General features: G+C 34.0%; 1 protein-coding gene across 49 annotated transcripts in view; it reads right to left on the reverse strand.

The window, feature by feature from the left end:
- The window catches only part of RIMS1 (regulating synaptic membrane exocytosis 1), a 507,054-nt gene that overhangs the window by 82,016 nt on the left and 405,420 nt on the right, over positions 1 to 19,618 (reverse strand). For 43 of the 49 annotated variants that reach the window (XM_047733117.1, XM_047733121.1, XM_047733139.1 and 40 more), the window contains 2 exons: positions 19,433 to 19,545; positions 13,549 to 13,715 (listed from right to left, as the gene is read on the reverse strand). The exons of the other annotated variants lie outside the window; for them this stretch is intronic. In XM_047733117.1, the coding sequence (XP_047589073.1) occupies positions 13,549 to 13,715; positions 19,433 to 19,545 (280 nt within the window). The remainder of the gene's footprint in view (positions 1 to 13,548; positions 13,716 to 19,432; positions 19,546 to 19,618) is intronic. 49 annotated transcript variants of the gene reach the window in all.

The following is a 19,618-nucleotide window of genomic DNA, read 5'->3' on the forward strand; positions in this document are numbered from 1 at the left end:
TGCCCCCCATGTCTCTTATGTCCTCCTCCAATTTACTTTCTTGTTTTCTCTTTGTACATAGATTTATATACTCTTCACTGACCAGCTCAAGAATTATCTGCTTCTAATATGCCATTAAATCCACCTATTAAATTTTTGTTTTGTATCTTTTAGTTTTAGAATTGCCATTTGACTCTTGGAATGGGTTCCGGGTCTCTGCAGAAGATGTCCATCATCCTATGTTTTCTGGAACATATTAATCATGGATATTTTAAAGCCCCTATATGAAAACTGTATTGTTGGTTTTTATTCAGTTGGTCCTTTTTTATTAATTTAATTTTTAAATCATGCCTCATAAACTTTAATTAGATGTTTGCTTTTTTATTTTCCTTCAATAAGGATAAAATTTTCTTTTGGTTGGCAGAGAGAAGTTATCTTGTTCCTGTTCAGAGTTGGGTTTAAAGCTTTACCATTATTCACAGAGTGTAATGCATAGCCCCAGAGTTTGGCCTTTCTGGAATTTGTACAAGAAATTAAAGGTTTTTCAAGCCCCTCTGACTGTGGAGCTTGAAGGCAATCTGTGTCTCCCCAGCACTGGGGCACCCACTGGAATCATTGCTCAGTTCTTTAAGAAACCACTTTTTGGTTTCTTGGAGTCTTTCCCTGTGCATGCTCATCTCAGGAGTCAACATTAATTTAGGGTAATCTGTGGCAAGTTTTGGACCCCTCCATGCACAGTTTTTTGCTCCCTTCCTCTGTCAGTTCCTGACCTGTGATCTGCCTCCTCAGTCCAGTAAGACTCCTGCTTTCTGATTGGACTACACCCCCATGTAACTAAATCAGAAAGTACCTTCAGAGAAAACTGGGGTAAATTTGGCACTTATATCATGTTCTTCTCTTCTTTCAAAGATAGAAGCCCTTCAAGTTTATTTCTGTTTTATTCCTTCCAAATACCCTCAAACATTTGCTTTTTGTTTTGTTGGTTTGGAGGTGAGAAGTTTAGTCTGATGCAAACCATATTGTCATGCCTGAAACTAGAAGAACTGTGTCATCTTCTTGCTTATTTTTGAATCATTATAGAATTATCCAGACCAGTGATGTTTTCAAAATCTCTATACGGTCAGTAATGAAGACTTATGTATTATAATTATGCTATAGGAGTTTATTTCTTTGTGACCTACACCAAATAGCTTTTGCTATATTGATCCCTAAGTGTCCCCCCAACAGTCTCTCTGCCATAGCCAACCTGTGAGGCTTCTCCTCTGAGTTGATGTCACCTGGTACTCTGAAGCATAAAACATTGTTTCAGTGTTTTCCAGTGTTAAAACTGTCCCAAGTTCTCACAGATTCTAGGTGAGAAATTTTTTGATTGGGCTTTCCAATGCTGTGCCATTTATTTTAGAGAGCTCTACCTTCTACTCACGAGGTGAATAAGTCAGTATCTGCTCTTGATGCTTCTCCTCATTTTAGACCAGATTTCACTGAATTTGAAAGTTGTTTTCTATCATTTATAATTTAAGGATGTGGGTCTTGTAGATTCATGCTAGATGAGGTTTTTAGTATCTTACTTAGAAAACTTGGGTAGCTTTCAGCTGGCAATTAAAAATAAAAACCTCTGTTCTCTGTAATCCCCAGTGTATGATCATGGAGTTCTTTGTAGGAAGCAAAATCAGTCAGTCTTGATGACTCATTTCAGGAAACAATCTCAATGGGAGTGATATGCTTCCAAATAATAACTGCTTCTTGGTGGGGGTAAGAAGGGTAAACATTTCTTAGATAAAATAGCTTGTGCTCCTCTAAAGAGCCACAGTATATAAACTGATACAGTGTTATCTATGACATTAAAATGTCACGTGGGAAGGACAGGAAAATAACATGTAAAAGGCTCCTTAGGGGGTTAGGAATGGTAAAAGCATTGAGGAACAAAGCATTAGAAGGAGGACAGGAGAGAGTTAAAAATTAGGGTGGTTTCCAGTTATTTTGATTTGGGAACTAGGTGGATTATGCAGTGGGAGGAATATAATTACTCTGTTCAAATACTAAGTAAGCCGATATGTTTTTACATTTGTTTTAAGAAATATATTAGGATCTCAATGACTACAAATAGCTAGTTAAAAATATACATCTTCATGTATTTCCAGGCTATTATAAACGCAATTAAATAAATATTTGTACACACACACAGTTCAACAAAAGCTGGTGTACAATATTCAGTGAATACCAAAACATTAACAAATCACCTCATATCACACATTTCTTATCTATCAATACGACTGGATGAGAAACGTCTTAAATACATTCAGTAGATAACTTGTATTGATTGCTTATGCGTCCTTATCTAAGCTCTAAATCTTCTCCATGGACACGGATCTGTCTCTACATTCAATATACCCACACATCTCTGCTCAGTGCCACACACTGCCTATGAAATTCCAATTACAGTTGACTCTTGAACAATGTGGGGGTCAAGACTCTCTGCACAGTCAAAAATCTGCCTATAACCTTTGGTTCCCCTGAAACTTAAAATACTAGTACTCTACTGTTAAATAGACACCTTACCAATAAACATGAATAGTTGATTAAGATATTTTGTATATTATATGTATTATATGACGTGTTCTTTCAATAAAATAAGCTAGAGAAAAGAAAATGTTATTAAGAAACTCACAAAGAAGACAAAATACGTTTACAGCACCGTACTGTATATGCTCAAAAAAAGTCCACATATGAGTGGACCTGCGCAGTTTAAACCCATGCTGCTCAAGGGTCTACTGTACTTGAGGTGCGGTGATCATTCATGGAGGTGTAGCAGTTATTTTGTATCAATCTGTGGAATGTGAAGACTTATGTGAAGTTTTTCCCTATTGTTTTGTTTTTTGCTTGTCAGCAACCTGTATTGGACATGCCTCCCAGTAACATTGCTCCCATGGGAATAATGAAAGTCACACACATTTGCTTGTGTCCAGCATAACGTGTTCAGTATCCTGTCATTTGGCCACAGCTGACTGAACCAAGGATCGGCATCTGAGTTGAAAGTAGCCTCTAAGGGCAGGAAGACAGCCTGCAGGGGCGCCTGGATGGCTCAGTCAGTTAAGCATCTGACTTTGGCTCAGGTCATGATCCCAGTGTCCTGGGATCCTGGGTCTGAGCTGGGGATCAAGCTGGCATAGGGCTCCCTGTTCAATGGAGAGCCTGCTTCTCTCCCTCTCCCTCTGTTGCTCCTTCTGCTTGTGCTCTCTTGCTGTCAAATAAATATATAAAATATATTAAAAAAAAAAAAAAGGAAGACAGCCTACAGACTGTCTAGGCTTTGGACCTCTAATTAAGGGATGTTCCTTATTTGATGATTACTAATCGCTTCTTTTATCATAGGCCCATACAATTTCCTTCCTTAAATTCCAACAGAATCTGAGTTCCCAGAATCTCTTCCTCTATCTAAGCTGTAATCTCCCTTTACTCCTTACATTATTTTTTCATGCCCCAGCTACCATTCTTCTTCACATCTCAAGTGGTCCTGGTCCTTTCTCTGCTGGAGCTTCTCTCTGTCCTCATTTTCCTGCCCTCAGCTACGTTCGCCTTGATGTCCCTGTCTGCTATTTTCTCAACACCTTAGACCTCACTGGTTCAAGATCCAATTTTCTTTGCTCTGTCCGGACATTTGCTCTCTACCTCGGGATAAAGTCCCTAGGCCCATAGTTCTTGCTCTTTACACCTACAATTATTTTTTTTATTCACCAATTTCATTTTAAAGATTACCCTTTTAGTGAGTAAATTTAAAAACTCAAGAAAATAGTAATGCCTTAATATTTAACTTCTATTCTAGCAATGTGGTAGATGATACATTCTGAAAATCTTTTCACTTCCTAATGCCTAGAAATTATGTGAAAATTACAAGAAACACCCATTACAATACAAGCCCAAGTTCACAAGAAAGGCAAATTCCCTTAGCCAAAAGACCAAGAGGGAACTGAAAATAGGTTGCTTAATGGATTATGAATGCCTTGGGAGGTTTTGTAGAGAAATTTAGAGCAGACCCAGTGAGGAATCAGAATTGAAATACCTACAGGGGTCAAGACCCTTAAAGAATAAAGAAAAACTCCAGTCCCACCCTAAGCCCTAACAGCCCTCACTGGTGACATTCTGATGCATATATTCCAGGAAGACAGAGAAGGCTCCCAAAATGAAAATCTAAGACACATCAGAAAGAATCAGAAAAGAAACTAGAAAATATGTGGGTTAGTTCTAAAGCATTTAGAAGCAAAAATAACATCTGATGATGAGAGAAAGAAAACAAAATATACTTAAAATTCTGGAAAAAATATGTAAATAGTGGAGGGATGGGAGTAGAGCTAAAGTGACCATAGTAATTTTTTTTCCCTTGGAGGCAGTAGAGGTACTTAACTTTAAATGTATTATTTAAACATATATATATACACATATATATATATGTGTGTGTGTGTGTATACATATATACATTTGAAACACTAAATTAGGCACTAAAATCATAGAAATAGTATAATTTCTGGAATAATAGAGGGGAGAAATGAAATAAATACAATTCAATTAAAAACCAATCAGGAAAGAGGAAAAAATAATAAAAATGCAAAATACAAAATAGGATGGTAGAAATAATACCAAATATATAAGAAATCAAAATAAGTGCAAACTGATTAGGTAGCCAATTAAATAATAGAGACTTTCAGACTAGAAGAAAAAAATTCTAAAAGCTAAATTCTAAAATTCTAAATCCAGCCATTTACAAGAGATATAGTTGATACATATGGTCACAAAAAGGTTTCAAATAAAAGGATGGGAACAGTTTGATTGGATACTAATAAAACAAACTTTATGTTCTCATATAAGACAAAACAGAGTTTAAAGCAAAAGAATATTATTACTAGAGATAAACAGCTTCACTCCGTAATGATGAAAGGGTTAAATTACCAGGCTCTCAATTCTAGCTCTACCGCATACTGGCCATGTGACTCCATGTTTATCTTTATTTGTAAAATGACATTATTAATAATTGCACTACAGGGGCGCCTGGGTGGCTCAGTGGTTTAAGCCTCTGCCTTTGGCTCAGGTCACAATCTCAGTGTCCTGGGATCGAACCCCGCATCAGGCTCTCTGCTTGGCGAGCAGCCTCCTCCCCCCTACCGCCTGTCTCTCTGCCTACTTGTGCTCTCTCTCTGTCAAATAAATAAATAAAATCTTTAAAAAAAAATAATAATTGCACTACAGGGCTGTTACAGCACTCTTGATCTTGCATGTGAACCATCTATCAAAATGCCAGTACACAAAAAAGAGATATTTAATAAATCAGTATTTTTAATACATTAAAATATAATAATAAACATGTTGCACAGTTATGGCAAAATTATGAAAGTGACAAATGAAATAGGTGAAGTTTGGAGAGCACTGGTTCAGAGTAAAAGGATATTATATTCATTCCAAATAATAGGATAATTGCCACAGAAATAGGAATATTTACCCAAAGAGAGGGTATTTAATGTTGATAACCAGAGTTCCTGCCTGGTGGCCAATAAAACAATTAGCTGCCAGTGGATGAAATCCAGCTAGGTTTATAATCCCCACTTGGTCCTCCAATGTGCAAATATAAACATGTAAACACAATGTGTTAAGTAGAAACCGAAGAACCTGTTAGAAATTTTCCATTATATACTTTTTGGCATAAAAATATAGTAACAGGGGCGCCTGGGTGGCTCAGTGGGTTAAAGCCTCTGCCTTCGGCTTAGGTCATGATCCCAGGGTCCTGGGATTCAGCCCCACACCGAGCTCTCTGCTTGACGGAGAGCATGCTTCCCTTCCTCTCTCTCTGCCTGCCTCTCTGTATACTTGTGATTTCTGTTTATCAAATAAATTAAAAAATCTTTAAAAAAATTTCAAAAAATAATATAGTAACAATTTGCAGTCCTCTCAAAACAGTCTTCCTGCTCTTTGGTGGCTGCTGTAGTACTGAGCATCCTTCATACAGCTGATTTGTGTGTTAAACACAGCATGTCAAAGACAAAAAGGTGACTTAACTGGCCCTTGAGGAAGTCCTCCTGTGCTCTGAAAATTATATAGCATTGAAGCAAAGTTAGCCAACATCGTAGCAACTGGGGGATTTCTTATACTTAAGACTGATCTCTTATAAAAGTAAAATATTCCCATAACTGGCATGAATCCTACTGCTGGACATTGGTCATATTCCCACACTTAATACACTGTTCTTACCTCTTATCAATGGCAGAGATCGCAACTACAAACAGATCCTGTACAGTAAGGAGGAATTTGAATTTGGGGGATAGATTTTTCTTTCTTTAAAAAGTATTCCCAGGGAATAAAATGGTTGCATTTGAAAGCTGCTCTAATATTGCCAATTCACCTTAAGATTAATCACTTGTTATTTTCCTTGTACTTAAAAGATGTTTAAACTTTATACATCTTTATTAATACGTCATACTGAAGATGTGCTATTAGCAGTAGGTAAGTTAATTTCTTATATATTGTGGGGAAAATAAGAATCAGCAGGGAGAATTATATTCTTGTTTTATTTAACAACAGAATATTAAATTAAATGTGTAACTTCTTTTAGGTTAAATTAGAAAATTACTGGAAAAGACTTACACACAATCATAGACCTGAATAAATTTTTCATAGTCTCTTTCAAAGACACACTGACTTATTTTTCTAAAGAAAATTTTTTCTAATTATAATTATCTATAATCTCCATTTAATATGTTCTTTAAACTATTTTAAATTTAAAAAGAATCTATAATTCACTTCGAACAGAAGAAATTAAACTACAGGGAAGTAGATTTCTACAAATAGCAACAGGTTACAATGTACTTTTAAAACTCCATCAACAGATGAATGGATAAAGAAGATGTGGTATATATATAATGAAACAGTAGGCAACCATAAAAAAATAAAATCTTGCCATTTGCAATGACATGGGTGGAACTAGAGGGTATTACGCTAAGCAAAATAAGTCAATCACAGAAAGACAATTATCATATGATCTCACTGATATGCGGAATTTGAGAAACAAGACAGAGGATCATAGGGGAAGGAAGAGAAAAATGAAACAGGACGAAACCAGAGAAGGAAACAAACCATAAGAGATTCTTAATCTCAGGAAACAAACTGAGGTTTGCTGGGGAGGTGGGGGTGGATAGGGATAGTGTGGTTGGGTTATGGATATTGGGGAGGGTATGTGCTGTGGTGAGCGCTATGAATTGTGTAAGACTGATGAATCATAGACTGTACTCCTGAAACAAATAATACATTATACATTAATAAAAAGCCCAGCAGGGACAAAAAAATAATAAATTAAAAAATTTAAAAATAAATAAAATAAAAAAAAAATTCAAGGCCAAAAAAAAAAAAACCAAACCCTCCATGAACAGTGTATATTTACCTTTCCCCCAATGAGTCCCCACTAAGATCTAATTACAATCACTTCTACAAATAACTCCGTCTTTATAAGATATTCCGGGTTGCTGTTAACTTTCAAAAACTTATTATAAGTGACCATTTTCATTGTCTATTGTATACTAAAAATTTATCTAATACCCTACTGACATTCCCAGAATTTAACTAAATACACCTTAGTGAATCTGTAATGATCTTACAGAGTAGAAAGGTAAAAATGAAGCATGCTGGAGGTGTTTCAGACAAGACTAGTGCTGCTTTACTTCAAACTGCAGTCTTCAAGGGTCTGCAAGGAAGAAGGTCACCAGGAAAACCTACTCCCATGTCCTAAGGGCTCTGTAGCTTTGCCATTATCAAGACTGTGTCACTTCATCCACAGGGCAAACAGGACTTTATCTATGGTATGAGAATGGCATGGCATAATAATTTAAATATATGGCACACTCAGTCATATGGTATATTAACAAGTATGGTAGTTTTACCATACCCCTTTTTAAAGGGCACACAGCACATTCTTTCCTCTCTTTACAGCTTTAACTTGGACACAGGAAATAAGAGTGGTGACGTGTCATCAACCTTGGACTATTAAAACTAAGATGACACTGTGAAAGAAGCCACAAGAAGATCACTAAAGTATCTTTCCTTTCTCAAATATTCAATATCCAGTATCTTTCATTGTGTTCCAGTTCATTCTCTCCCCATCATCAAATTTCCATGTTACTTTCCCTTCTTTCTTTTCACTACTTTTGTAGATCTCAACAGACTGCTATTCCATAGTACAATGGGCAAGCATGCAAAATTAAGAGTGGATAGCTCTAAGAAAAAAATTCCCTCTAGATCACTCTTAATATATTCACTGTCAGTAGGCTTAGTAATCCATTAAGTATAAGGGGTGCCTGGGTGGTGCAGTTGGTTAAGCATCTGACTCTTGGTTTTGGCTCAGCTCATAATATCAGGGTCCTGGGATCAAGCCCTACGTCAGGCCAGGTGCTCAGACCTGAGTTGGCATGGGATGCTCTCTGCCTCTCCCTCTGTTCCTCTTGTTCATCCCACTCATGCTCCCTTCCCTGCCCCTAAAATAAATAAATAAATCATTAAAAAATAGCTAGTTAATTTGTTGTTCTAAACTATAAATGTAGCAAGTGATTTTGCAGTTAAGTATTTCTCAACTGCCATCACAAAAAAATCCAAAGATTATTTTTTAAAAGTTATCCTGTATTCCTTTGATGAAGTGAAGAACTGTTGTAAAATAAGATACATCTGAAATTTTCTGCAACATTTTCCAAACATAACTGCAGTGTCAAATTGATTTTCTGGACAATATTAACCTATGCATTTATTTTCTATCACAGTTTAAAATATCAAATAATACAATCTATAATATTTTAAAACCCCATATAAATATAAATTTATAAATAAATATAAATACATAAAAATAAACATATTTCTCTAAGTACAAGCTTAGTAATTATTATGCCTATTGACTCCAAATGCCAAATTTCAGTAAATTTACAGTTGTAAGATTATTATTTGTATATAGAAGATAATGTTTCTTAAAAAAATAACCTCATGTCTTAATGAGTACTTATATAAGTAGGTTTAAAAAAATGAATGAATGCATGAATAAAGTCTCTTACCACCTTAAAAGAAAAACCTTTCATCTTTCAAACTATGACCGTAGGAAACAAAGATAATTTTGCTTTTGAAAATATTCTTTAAAAAGGAGATGATAAAAAGGCCCACAATTATTTGCATCAAATTGCTTTTCAAGTTAGTTTATTAAAATCCATCTAGCTCTAGAAAGCCAACCTTGTAGATCCTGGAGAACATATGTTACACATGTGAATGCTGTTGGAAAACAGTTGGTTTTGGCAAAGCTTCTCAAATTGTTTAACATCTGAGAACATCTACAGGATTATGCTTGCATTTGCTTTTAAAGCTTTGTTTTGTATAAAACATCTGAAATTTGTCTGCCTGGAAAAAAACTGATATATGATAAAGATGGAAAAAAAATTCAGAGTTAGACTAAGAAAATTCGTCTCCTTTCTGGGATGAACATCTTCTTCGGATGTAAACGTAAACACAGAGAACTCAGAAACTCATATTCTTTCTCACTTCTAGTCTATGCATTTTTATTGTCAATTGTGCCACCTCTACTAATACACTGTACATATTTTGTTGTTGGATGACAAAACATTCTTTGAGGAACATTTAAGCAAATACTAAATTAGAATTGCAAGGCGCATGCAGAAAAATCTAAAAAACTAAGAACCTCAATCTTTACTGATGCTTATTATTTTGAAGTATTAGGTGATTTAATATTGTAAGAATCAACCTAACAATTATTTAAGTTTTAAATTGTTTTAATTCATGACAATTAAAAAATAACTTCTAATTCATTATATCTACACAAGGTTATTTACCCTAAATACAAACCTCATAGTCTATGTTTTTCCTACTATAGTTCCCCTGCATATGTAAACTCTGAAAACATGAGATATGTTTTGGACTATTTTGAATGAAACTATTCAGAATGCTGGAGGAAGGGATACCATTTCTCAATTCACGCAGAACCATGTAGTTTAGCTAGTGGCATACTTGAGTGGATATCTGGTGCATAATCATCTCAAACATGAAAGATTCAAGTGATGTCCCATGAATCCCTAATACTCTCTGAAAATGATATTTTAGAAATTGTTCATCAAAACGTATTTATACTTCTTAACCTGTAAACATCCTATAAGTGTGCAACTCTATCTGTCCTCAAACAGGCTTTGAAGCAACTATATAACATTTTATCTTTAAGGTGGAAAGATGGTAATTACCTAAAAAGGATTTTCCCAAATTGCTTGTAAGACCTGTTCAGTATATTAATAGATGTCTTTACCAAAACAAAACAAAACAGCATTGTGCAATGGAGTAAGTTTGGTACATACTGGAATAAGCAAAGACAGACAAGTTGTTTTAAGAGAGAACTTCTCAAGATCTTAAAAACAATAACGTGTATTGCAAATCATTAATAGGAAAATGTAGTAAGCAGTATTTGGAAAACTAGAAATTATACAGAAGGCTTTGTAGCCCACTGCTCATTTCAGATGTGTTTATCTCAACATTTTCTTGGTTCATAATATACTTGTATAGAAGAAATCAAAATTTTACTGTACATGGTATTCTGTGTCTATATACTATTATTTTACATAATGTGGGTAAGATTATGTCATATAATTTCTTCCTATAGTCTTTTGTGGGAATACTAGGTATTTGGTTGACTTTTAGGATACGGGACACTGTCTTTGGAAATGCTATAATGTCTTCTAAATCCTCTTGTTGACTTCCAGAATAAAAGTCATCCAAAGCAACGTATAATAAAACATTTCTTGTGTCATAGGAAAATTTGACACAAACATATAGAGAGTGAGCGAGAGAGTGAGAGCAAATATATATATATAATGAGAATATAAAAACAAAAATAAATTTAAACTCTTAAATAGTTTATACTTTCCTTGAGTGTGTAACCTAAGTATTATACTTTAAGGTGGTGTCAGAAAATAATGATGTCCTTACACATGATAGGAACTCAAAAGTTTGCTGATTCTTATTATGACATATAAATACTTTCTATCATCATAATTGATTAGACTTGTTCATCTTTTATTCATGAACTTGAATAAATAGAATTTTTAAACCTACACATATGTTAGTTAAAAAAAAAAAAAGAAACAAGAAGCAGCATTATGTTGAGAATAATCATTCTTCACAGTGTTATAAGAACAGGGACTATTTAAAGGCTGAAGAGCCTGAGCCACTGTTCCAATTAGTGAGACACAGCATTTTTATATTGGTGTCATTTTGTTCTTCTTCTTCTTCTTTTTTTTTTTTCATTCCACAACCTACTGTCACGTTTTCACCACATGGTTGATGATGGAAGCAGGATAACTGTGTGCATGTATGAGTGTGCACAGGTGTGCTTGTGTGCCTATGAGGATATTCAGGAGGAAGAATGTATATGAAAAGATAACGAGACTGAATGTCAGAAGAAAGAGCTACGCTTATCCCGTATCTCTTTCTTCCTCTCTATTTCCTGCTAGGTATTCTAAGAAATCACATGTGTACCGCATACAGAGAATCAATCACTGGTCGAAAGTATGGAACTGCAAGAAAAGTAGTTCTTCACGTTAGCTTAAGGGAAAACTTGTTTAGCCATTATCTTTAGTACCTAAATTTACCTAATCTACTTACATATATATTAAAAAAAACTTCTCGGCTCCTATATGTTCTAAATTTCAGAGAACTGAAAGGGAAGGTGAAAACAGAAATACCTCTTAAGAATGGATTTGTCACCAGGAAATTTATTTGTACCCTTTTTAAATCCACCCCTATCCCCACCACCTTCAGTAAGTAAGAAAAGTCATATGAATCAAGGAGGCAAAGAATCCTCCAACTTTTGCTTCTTGTCATGATATGGTTATAATTAGTGTTGATTTGTTAAACTGGCATTTTCCCACAAAGTAACACTGGCTCTAATAAACTACCACGTAGTTTCTTCTGAACCCCTTTGTATGAAATCATAGTCTCTTGTCCCACTGCCAGAAGTTTCTGTTCTTTACTTTCTTCCTCAAAAATCACATAGCCAATTTTTTCTGAAAGATTAAATTTTGAAGAATACTATTCCTAAAATTTCAGGAGAATGAAAATGGACCCACAGATTATTCCTGCAGTTGGCTAGTAACATAAATTCTATTTACCAGTAATATTTTTTAGCCAGGGACTCAGAGAGCTTGGCTCTATTGTGAATATAAATAAAAATTACCTCAAGATTTATGGTTTTATAATTGTCTAGTAAGTTGTTTTTAGTGATTAAAAGTGAAAAAGTCCTTGTTTAAGTCTTACTAATTAATACTCTTGCTCAGTTGATTAGGTTTTGAAACATATTATCTTGTTAATATTTCAAAAAGATAATTAGAATGATAATTACCCCCTTGATCTTATGCAGCTCAGTGTGATTAGCTCTTCTAATTCTATCTTAAATTTTAGCGAACTTCATATTCCATTAGGACCACATGTTAAGAACATCAGAAATAGAAATAAGCATGTTCTATTAAACATCATTATCAGTTGAAATTGCTCATGTAGATTATCTGAATATGACACTGTTAATTAACAGTAAGATAATTACTCTCAATTTGTTTCAACAGGGAAATCCAGGAAGAAGGAATGCTCAAAGATATTTTATTGTACATCATCACAATGCACGATAAAAGGCTTTTCAGAGTATTAGAAAGGTAATTGCTCCTATTCTGAACACTTATATTTCTTGGGCCTCTCCTCAAGCCCCAAATTCCTTCAATGAGACTTCTATTTCTGGTATCTCTGGAAACTAGTTAAGAACAAACATAAAATACGCCTTGTCTATATTGAGTCCGCTTTAGGTAAGATGGCAGTTGGATTCCTGTGATCTTTTCCCTTTCAGTGGGGTATTTGCCTTGTAAAAAGACAAGAGTACAATGGGTGATTTAAACAAACTTCACGCAGATTTCCTACAACTCATGGAATGTAAGCTAGGGATGTGTATTTTGTGTCACAACTGCCCAATCCTACTCTGCAAGCAGGCCAACTGCTATGGGACTAAAGAAGAGATCAGCAAATCACAGCCCATGAGCAAAATGTTGCCTACTTCCTGTTTTTACGAATACAATTTTATTGGAATACAGCCATGCTCACTTGTTTACAAAGCTTTCACACTACAAGGACATCCCCAAGTAAATGCAACAGAGACTGTCCAGTACAGCCCGAGATATTTACCATCTGGCCCTGCACAGGAAAGAATTTTTAACACTGGACTAAAGGATGCTCTGTGGATTTAATCATATTAGAAGAAACTCCCACAAATGTGACTCTGATCAATCTCTAAAATTATGACCACGGTTATAAGCTAGATAATACCGAACGGTCTATAGGCGATATTACATAACAGTAAATAAACACTCAGCCCACTCCCACCCTGGGTTATGTTAGGGAAATGTTTCTGCTGCTTCACCTAAAGTGTGTTTTAGCAAGAACATCAAGAGAGCTAGTTGCATTTGTCTACCACGGATACAGACCCAGTTGATATAAACAGTATTGCCGACTCACCTGATTCTACCCCTGGGGTGCTCAGACTGCTCTGACATAAAGCTTGTGCTGCTGAGGCGTGAGGCACTGCTGGTTCGGGAAATGGCGGACACATCACTGACATCACTATCTGATGATTTGGCAGAGACGTTATCACAGCTTCTGTACTGATCTTTATGTATATTATACTAAAGATTAAAAACAAGAAAGTGTGAGCTCCAACATCAGGTTGTGGGAAAAGAGACATACATGGTGAGGTTAATGACTACTTAGCCCACGCCAAGTAAATGTGCACCTTCATAAAAGCAGGTGTGGAATCTAAAAACAGTACAAACGCTTAGGTAGTATATGATTTCCAATATAAAAATCCTATGTCCTCTGAGTGGTAAAAAATGGTTTATGAAACTTTAAATGCTTGAGTAGAAAATTCATTGAATAAATTACTGGCATAGACTTGAAACTTCAAAATGTCCTTTTTTCCCCAGTGTATGGGTTTCTCTATTCTTGCTTTAGTTTTCATTACTGCCCATTGTGTTCACCTCTACTCTATGCATTGGACAGACTGCTTCTGTCTGTGCTTTTGATTCTTTCCGTAACCGTTCAATTTACCGACACATTTTCCCTGTTTAAAGACACCACAGTTTCTCAATTTCTCCAAAAAAATGGATCTCTTCACAAAGAAGGGCTGATATTAGAGTTAAGGGCCTGTGCCAAAGAGGAGTAAAGCGATGGAAGCAAAGACTGGACGCCAGCTTTCTATTGTACTTTAATTAGACATTTTCAGATTTAAACTATCAGTGTCAAAAGTAAAAAAAAATGGGATTCCTATTAAAATTTGAGTATGTACTATATGTTTTCTTTTTAAATTTGTCTTTGGTATTCATTACCTAAGATTTTAGAAATTGTTAGGTAGAAGATTAAAACATGCAAAGTTGTCAGAGCAGTTAATATCCTCTTCTTTCTACTTGACTCTTACTATAGTGGATGACACAGCAAGTAGCTTTACATATTATTATTTTATATATGTGTTTTCATTATAATAAATAGTTTGGTTATAAAATAATTACTTAAACTTAATTATATATAATTTTAAAATACTAATATACCAAGTGATTTCTGTTATTTTGGGAATTGGAAGTTAATATAACTTATTAATATAAGAACATATGACTAAACATTGGGTATTCAAGTTTCTTAGCAAGTAATTTAATTTTAGATTTATGCATTAAGATGTAAAAATATCAAATGTTTATTAAACTTGTAGGAAAACTTATCTACCCTCTGATGCTCCATATCAGATGAGTTTTAATGAATGTAAAATAATCCAAACACTATTTTTAAAAATTTTTATAATAATTGTCATTCTAAAGTATACTAAGTAAAATGATGCTAAAACCCTGTATCTGTATATACAAAAAGAAGTATAAGACATTGTTTTTTTTTAATCCTAGAAGAGAGAATCATGTTTACTTAATAATTCCTCAGATAAGAGTAGTTTAGGCCTGAGATATTTATGTGAGTTTTAATTCTTCACCTCTCGTGTGTATGTACTGGGCAAAGAATTTCACATCACGTATGGAAACAACTCCAAATTCTAGACTATCAATGAAATTATCTTTCCAAATAATTTTTTCATAATTGCATAAGTTGTTTATGAAAGCCATGTGTTAAATTATAATCCAAAAATAGTCATATATGTGCAGAATTGAGCTTCTTACAGAACTTCATGCATGATCTGATATTAATATGATTTAACATAACATGTCTTTTAAAGTAAAGTGATAATGTTTTACCATCAAATTCTGTTATATCTTATAGCATGATCCTGGCATGATTCAATTCAGTCCTGGCATGATTTCAATCAGAGCTGTTTTTATTTACAGAGTAGATGTAGTACAAACTTAGCATAGTTTTACACAGCTATCCTCACATAGCAGGGTCTGAATTTAATATTGTTAGTGGGGTCCAAATATAACTCCTATATTACTTGTCTTGGAAACTATTTTGCTAAGTACATATATCATGTAATTATTATCATGTTTCCAAACATACTGAAATGATAGCTTGTTCATGAGGGGATATGAAAGAATTGGGCTCTAATACAGTAAAAATGTATCCAGCTGTAGGAGATTTTCTGCCACTGTGTTGACAGCCAGAACAAATGTTCCCCTTATTGGCAAATGCCAGTAATAAGCAGTGCAGACTATAGCATAAGGATATGTGAGTATACACAATATTATTTCTCCAACTAAAGAAATCTTCCTTCTCTATAAGCCATCTCTTCCTCAACATTTTTGTATATAGACTTTTGCTATTTCAGCAAAGAGATTAAACAAGGGATTTTAAATGACTGTGTATTATATTAAATTTTTCTATGCTGGGCTAAAGAACAATGCATCACAGTTTTCTTTGCATTTACTTATATGAAGGAAATTAAAGACTTTTATATTCACTTTTTACTACTATATTATTTCCAAAGTCTGTTAGGAGTTTAAATAATCACTTTGAATCTTCATCAAGCATAATTTGTTAAATTTCCTATTTAACACTTATACATTTTAATGGAAATGAATTAACTGTATTTTGAGAAATAGTATATCACTAGGAGGAATTTATACTAACCATACAGGGGGAAATAAGTCATTCATGTGAGGGGAGACTCTAATTATAGGGCAGCTATTTTTAAAAATAATAATAAACATTTAGCAGCTACCTACAAAACCCATCACATCAATCTTTGTTGCTGTTCCTGGATTACAGAAACATAAACACTCTTTAAATTTTGAGTGCCTAAATGCATACTCACCCTCCAGTTATGAATTTCACCCCATCATTAAGGAATGCAACACTGCATAACATCATTGAAAAAATAGCCTCGCATCACATTTCAGGGATCCTGAAGCAGTCTTGTGTGTTTTCAAAAGTAAAGTTAGTGCCAATTCCCTACTCAAGATGGAGTTAGGGATGTTCCATATTTTAAAGGAGGTGCCAGGTTTTAACATCTTAGGAATTATAGTACATTTGCCTGATAATTCTTTGCCCTGAAGAAAATCTAGTTCTATTAGTATTTGGTTCTAAATATTTTGAGAATGGTTAACTAATTTCTAATTTGGCAGAATTTCAACAAAGGTGTTCAACCAAAATGTCAAATGGATTAAAACACTAAAAAAGAATCAAGAAAGGAGTAAAGTTCAAAAGTTAATGAATATTAAATTTATGACAGTATTAGTTCTTAATCATATGATTTTATAAAGTAAATTATAAAATGGTTGGGGGAAAGTATAAAAAAATGAGAAAGAACTTTTCTCAAGTATATAAGAGATGTTTAACTGAAATGCCTTCTCTTGGAAATGAACCTACTTAAAATGGAAAACTACTTAAATGATTTCCTAATGAAATGGGAACTTTTACTATAAGCATTAGGCCACAATATGGATATTAGAACTGTGGAGGATTTATCTTTTACTTGACATATAAAATAAAAAATAAGCTAATTATTTGTTATTTTATCTTATATATTTTTCCTATCCTATTATAAGTTCTTCAAGATATCATACCCTTGGTCTCACATTTATTGATACTATATCAAAATTTTATTTAGGTAACATGGTACTATCAATTTATATAGTAAGAACAACAGTAATATATTTGAAGGTAATGGTTTTTTTAATAGCCAAGTATGATGAGGTAGAAAAAGAAAAAGGTGCAAAGGAGGGAGCAACACAGAATATGGTAATTTAACTGCTTGCAAATTAAGTTATAGAACTTCTGAATCAAACTGGAATGATGTGTACATTTCAATGATGTAAGAAGCAGAACACAGCAATACCTAAGTTTTAGATAAGGAGATCTAGGGCTCATCACACCATAGAAAGGCTTTACTAATGCTGGGTAAGCCTCAGTTTTCATAAATTTGGTAAATAAGAGAGCTGGAATAGAAGATTAATTTCAGGTACTTTCAGTTCTAAATTTCTATGAGTCAAAGAATATGGACTCTCCCAACTGAGATAAACCTACTTTTGATTTATTATGAATATTAAGTATTGGTGGTTGTTTAGACTTCTTTTTTTAAATATTTATTTATTTATCTGAGAGAGAGAAAGAGAGCATGAGCAGGAGGGACAGAGGGCGAGGGAGAATCTTAAGCAGGCTTTGTGTCTGGCTGGATGTGGGGCTCGATTTCATGACCCTGAGATCATGACCTGAGTGGAAACCAAGAGTCTGAAGCTTAAGTGACTACACCACTCAGGCGCCTGTAGTGGATGTTTAGACTTCTAAGGCACTTCATTTTGTAAATTGCTTTGATCAACTGACTGATGATTAGAATCCTACTTCAGAATGATCCAGAATGGCTTTCAACGGTACCTTGATTGCTTACCACTTGCTTCCTATACTGGTCCTAACTTTGACTTGCTGTTCTATTTGACCTTATCCTTTCACATAATGCTAAGAAATTAACAAGGCATTTCCAGCTTTAATGAAGCAGTCCCAACTTGAAGAACCTTTCTAAATAACTACATTCAACGGTGGAGGAAGAAAACAAATTATCCTGCCTTCTAATTGCTACTGCATTTGTTGTAAAAGAAACAAAAATGATGATGATATTCATAAAGAAGACAGACAAATAAGCTGACTCAGTGATAATTATGAGCCAGAGAGAAGACTTGTGGAGCTGGAATCAGCAACTCTATGGCACATCAAGGTATTCTGCTCACTGTTTTGTTTTTTTGTTTCAAATAATTTTACCATTTAAAGTGTTGTTTCAGAGTTCCAGGGTACTGAGCCTCACTGAATCCGTGACCTTAGGCATTGTCTTAGTTGGAAATCCTCCTGCAGCTGACTAAGATGTAAAGTGGTAAAATGCATCCAATACAAGGACTCTTTTTGAGTCTGGTGACAAGTCGTATGTTGTGACCACCTCTATTTTTTTGTATTAGTCTCTGGATATCTAGCTATTAAAGATCAACCTCTAATATTTACTAATAAGTAGGATTTTCTACATTCATATTTCAAGGTCACAATATTGAATTAGTATAGTTTTTATTTAATTTTGGATTTCTAAAACATTACTTCCAAAAGGGCTTCCTGACATCAAATTATAACACCGGTTATTCTATAATGGCTGCTGCCACTTTTGTAGTATTAATACATATGACATATAAATAATATAATTGTTTAATATAATTTATATCTTTATATTAATATAAAGATAAAAATTAAAATATAATATATAAATAAAATATATATTTAAAATAAACCAGCTATTTAAAATTGCTTCATGAGGTAAAAACATTCTACACATATTTTAATTAAAATTATTAGATGCTAGTTAGCAGTTTATAAACTCCTAGTGCATCCTTACAAAATAATGCTGAAATATAAATTAAATGTTTTATTGCCACTTGAAACTGGATTTCAATTTCTAAGATTTTGAAATCATTTACTTTTCTTACTAAAGACAGATCAAGAAGAAATTTCACATTGCATAACTTATGTCATTCACTAATAAATCTCAATAATCAATATCAACCTAAAATAGTATTTAAACTATACATCTATGTATATATTAATATTTTAAATGCAATATTAAATGAGATTCAAGCAATAAAACAGCTTCCTATATCTTGCTTATTTATGTGAATTTGACTACTGACCAAAAATCATTAAGTGACCTTAAAATTAAGTATTTACATTTTCTTTTTAGAAAAAACATTAAATCCCAGTTAACTGATATTTTAACAAAGCTATAGATCTTGTGAAGATATCAAGAGGACAGAGGTTATGATGCAACAACGTGAGGTGAATGATAACTTCTCTACCATAACTGATGCTTGCTAGTCCTACGTGCTAGACACACTGTACATTTTCAAAAGGGAAACTATTGGTTGGATACTACTAGTTTTACCTTGGAATATTGCTCGCGATCAAGTTCTTGACTAGAACCAGACCCTGTTGTCTGCTTAAATCGATGCACTTTCATTTTCATCTGTCTTGTTCGCTCCTCCACTACTAAGCTTGCTGCAAAAACACACAATGGAAGCCTATTAACACAGGCGAAGCAGCTTTTGGAACTGAATGGTTTAAGATTTCA

Source organism: Lutra lutra, chromosome 6 (assembly GCF_902655055.1).
Source record: "Lutra lutra chromosome 6, mLutLut1.2, whole genome shotgun sequence".
Lineage (NCBI taxonomy): Eukaryota > Metazoa > Chordata > Mammalia > Carnivora > Mustelidae > Lutra > Lutra lutra.